Raw genomic sequence first — 4,068 nt, 5'->3', positions numbered from 1 at the left:
CCAAGATGGACCCTATCAAATACATCTTTGAGAAGCCTACTCTAACCGGTAGAGTAGCCTAATGGCAAATGGCTTTAACTGAGTACGACATCCAACATGTCACTCAAACGGCCATCAAAGGGAATGTATTTTCCGATTATCTTTCACATTATCCCTTGGAAGACTACCAGTCTATGCGCTTTAAATTCCCCGATGAGGGTATTATGTTGATTAGGGATTGCAACATCCCCGACCCCGAGGAAGGACCCGAGCCTGAATCCCGATGGACCTTGGTGTTTGATGGAGCTTCTAACTCTCATGGAAATGGCATTGGGGTAGGGATGGAAATTTGACCCATCCCCAATGGGTACCCAGAAAAATACCCACAATGGATAGGGTAAAAACCTGCATACATGGGTACGGGCATGGGCACGGGTCATTACCCACTTAAATAAGCAGAGATGGGTGCGGGGATGGGCACCTTAGTATCCAACCCGCCCCATACCCGCACAATATATATTTATATATTTTAATTTATATTATTATATAAAAATAAATGTGTGTCAATTTTTAAAAATACATCAATTTTAAACTACTATATGATTAATATAAGTGATCATTTATTTCATAAGTCAACAGTAAATTTTTTAAAAAACTTTTTAATGTTATTAAAAACTTAAAATAATATGATATTTTATACTTGACATATTTATTTTTATTAGCAATGCGGGTAATGGGTACGAGTAAAGGCACTTACATACCCATAGGATACGGGCACGAGTGTCAGTATTGGTACCCAAGCGGGTATTGGCTCGGGTACGGGGATTTTTTCCAACTGCGGATATGGGGACAGGTACTATAGTACCCTACCAAACCCTGCCCATTGCCATCCCTAAATTGGGGCAATTTTCACCTCCCTAATTAGTTTCCACCTCCCCTTTACCGCAAGGTTGTGTTTGGAATGTACAAATAATATGGAGGAGTACGAAGCTTGTATCTTTGGTATTGAAGATGCAATTGATTTTAGGATCAAAATTCTTGAAGTCTATGGAGATTCAGCCTTGGTTGTTAGCCAAGTCAAAAGAGATTGGGACACTAGAGATCACAAGCTCATCCCTTACAAGGATCATGTCTTGAAACTGATCCCTTACTTTGACGAAATCATATTCCATCACATTCCTCAAGAAGATAATCGACTAGCTGACGCCTTTAAAACTTTGGCATCCATGTTTAAGGTCAAGTGGAAGAATGAAGCTCCATCCTTTCACCTCATCTATTTGGACGAGTCTGCTTACTATTTTGCAGCTGAAGACGAAGCCGACGATTATCCTTGGTTCTATGACATAATGAGATTCTTAGAATGCCAAGAATACCGTAAGGATGCATCTATCACTGACAGTAAGTATCTTCGAAATTTTTCATCCAAATTCTTCTTAAGTGGAGGGGTACTATACAAGCGAAATTATGATTTGGTTTTTCTAAGATGTGTGTTCAAGCAAGAAGTAAACCAAATCATAATGGAAATCCATGAGGGATCTTTTGGAACGCATGCTAGTGGACACACCAAGGTGAAAAAGATCTTAAGGGCCGCTTGTTATTGGATGACTACGGAGGTTGACTATCATTGCCATGTCCAAACATGCCACAAATGCCAGATAGACACCGACAAGATCCATGTGCCACCAATGCCACTAAATGTCTTGACATCACCTTGTCCTTTTTAAATGTGGGGCATTGATGTAATCAAACGCATAGAGCCAACTGCCTCGAATGGACATTGCTTCATCCTTGTAACCATTGACTATTTCACAAAATGGGTGGAAGTAGTCTCATACGCCAATGTTACCAGACATGTGGTGGCTCGGTTCATAAGGAAAGAAATCATTTATCGTTATGAGGTCCCTAACAAGATCATTACTGATAATAGATCTAACCTCAATAACAAGATGATGAAAGAGCTATGCCAAAACTTCAAAATCGACCACCACAACTCATCGTCTTATATGCCCAAGATGAATGGCGATGTCGAGGCAACTAACAAAAATATTAAGAAGATCATGAAAAAGATGGTGGAAACCTACAAAGATTGGCACGAAATGCTTCTGTTCGCATTATATGGTTATCGTACCTCAATACATACTTTTGCTGGGGCAACTCCCTTCTCTTTCGTGTATGGCATGGATGCAGTCTTGCTAGTTGAAGTAGAGATTCCTTCTTTAAGTATTTTGACCAACGTAAAGCTTGATGAAGACGAGTGGGTTCAAGCCCAATTAGACCAACTAAACCTCATTGATGTGAAGCGCTTGGCAGCCATATGCCACATTCAACTTTACCGAAAGCGCATCAAGAGGGCACATGACAAGAAGGTCTTCCCCTGCAGCCTCGAGGTTGGAGACCTTGTATTGAAGAAGATTCTTCCCACTCACACTGATCCAAGGGGAAAATGGACGCCGAATTACAAAGGATCATATGTTGTAAGAAAGGTCTTCTCTGGAGGAGCCTTGGTCTTTGTAACTATGGATGGTGAAGATATTCCATCCCTTGTGAATGCGGATGCAATCAAAAAAATACTATGCTTGAAAAAAAAAAGAGCCCAATAAGTTGAAAACATGAAAGGGTGACTTATGCAAAAATGGGTATCCCGGTAGACTGAAAATCCGAAAGGGCAGTCTAGGGAAAATTTAGGGATTTAATAAAAGCGAGAGGCTGCATCCCGCAAATATCTTTCTTCACTCCTCAGCGAGTCAATCCAGTGGCTTCCACGAAAAAATAAATCGGGTCACTCTCCTTCCAAAAGCGAGACTAAAGGACGACCAAAGGCATAAAGACTGTAGCAGAGTTGGAATTTAGTGGAAATCTGAGATGTTTCATTGCCATTAGTTTTTCAACTTCTTTTTGAAATCACCTATTTTAGGGATTGCTTCTTTGTACAAAATCACCCATTTTTGGAGCCATTTATCAATAAAAATCAGTCCATTCATTTATGCTCAATATTTTTACTTTTCCTGCTTTATGTGTGAAACATGACTTTTTCTATAAAAAAATGATATTACATCAAAAATTTCTTGATAAAAATGACATTTTTCAAACAAAAACTTTAAAGGAAACAACATCGAATTACTTCTCTTTCACAAGTATCTAAAGGTAACCGAAAACATGTTTGGTATCCCTGCCTTATGTCGCATCCACGAAAAACAACCGGCGGGCAAAACAAAACAAACAGAGCCGCCACCGTGTGTTATTTATCCCAAAAGAGGGAAAGGAAACGCTCGAAGTAAACCTGGAAAAGACATGGTCTCGCGACCAGAGAGAGATGGGATCGGGAGTCGGTTATGCGAAGGGAAGGTATTAGCACCCTTACGCATCCGTCGTACTCGACGGGATCCACGCTCAAAAGAAAAGAAGAAAGGTTGTTAAACACTGCTCACAAACTGCACACACACACTGGAAGGAAACACAGATGGAAGAAGAGGGGAACGGGCTCGCTAGGATATCGCATCCTATGCCTACGTATCTCATCTGGAATGAGAATCAGAGCTACCGTAGTTCGGCTCACGCACGCCGAAACAAAACACACGCACAGACGTTGAGACGTCAAAACAAACACACAAACACAAACTGGAAACCGAATGCCAATCGCTGGACTTACATCAGACTCCAAACAAACAAACACACACCGGAAACCGACTGCCAATCGCTGGACTTACGTCAGACTCCACACAAATAAACACAGGAAACTGACTGCCAATCGCTGGACTTACGTCAGACTCCAAGCAAACAAGAGGTTAATCGGACGCTGAGTCGTGAAAAGCAACGATAAAGTTGAACAAACAAGCTAACAGGGAGTCTGGTACTCGAGCCTGCTAGCTGTCAAGCAAACACACACAAAAAAGGAAAAGGGTGCCCGGAGAGATCTCACACGATCTCCTACCTACATACCTCATCTGGTATGAGGATCAGGGTGACGTAGTTCCCCTGAACAGGGAAAGAATTTCTAGCCTAACCAGAGACTGGGAAATGACAAACTAGAAGGGAGCCTGACTCGAGCCTAATAGTTATCATGTGATCCACAATGGCCCTAGGTTGAGG

At 41.5% G+C, this 4,068-nt stretch overlaps 1 protein-coding gene across 1 annotated transcript; it reads left to right on the top strand.

Moving 5' to 3' along the window:
* Positions 1-953: 953 nt before the first annotated feature.
* Positions 954-1,703, top strand: LOC127136819 (uncharacterized). Its single transcript, XM_051063339.1, has one exon. The coding sequence runs from the start codon at positions 954-956 to the stop codon at positions 1,701-1,703; it is 750 nt and encodes a 249-aa protein (XP_050919296.1).
* The last annotated feature ends 2,365 nt before the right edge of the window (positions 1,704-4,068 follow it).

The sequence above is a fragment of the Lathyrus oleraceus genome, chromosome 4, assembly GCF_024323335.1.
Source record: "Lathyrus oleraceus cultivar Zhongwan6 chromosome 4, CAAS_Psat_ZW6_1.0, whole genome shotgun sequence".
Taxonomy (NCBI): domain Eukaryota; kingdom Viridiplantae; phylum Streptophyta; class Magnoliopsida; order Fabales; family Fabaceae; genus Lathyrus; species Lathyrus oleraceus.
This window is presented reverse-complemented; position numbering and strand designations above follow the sequence as displayed.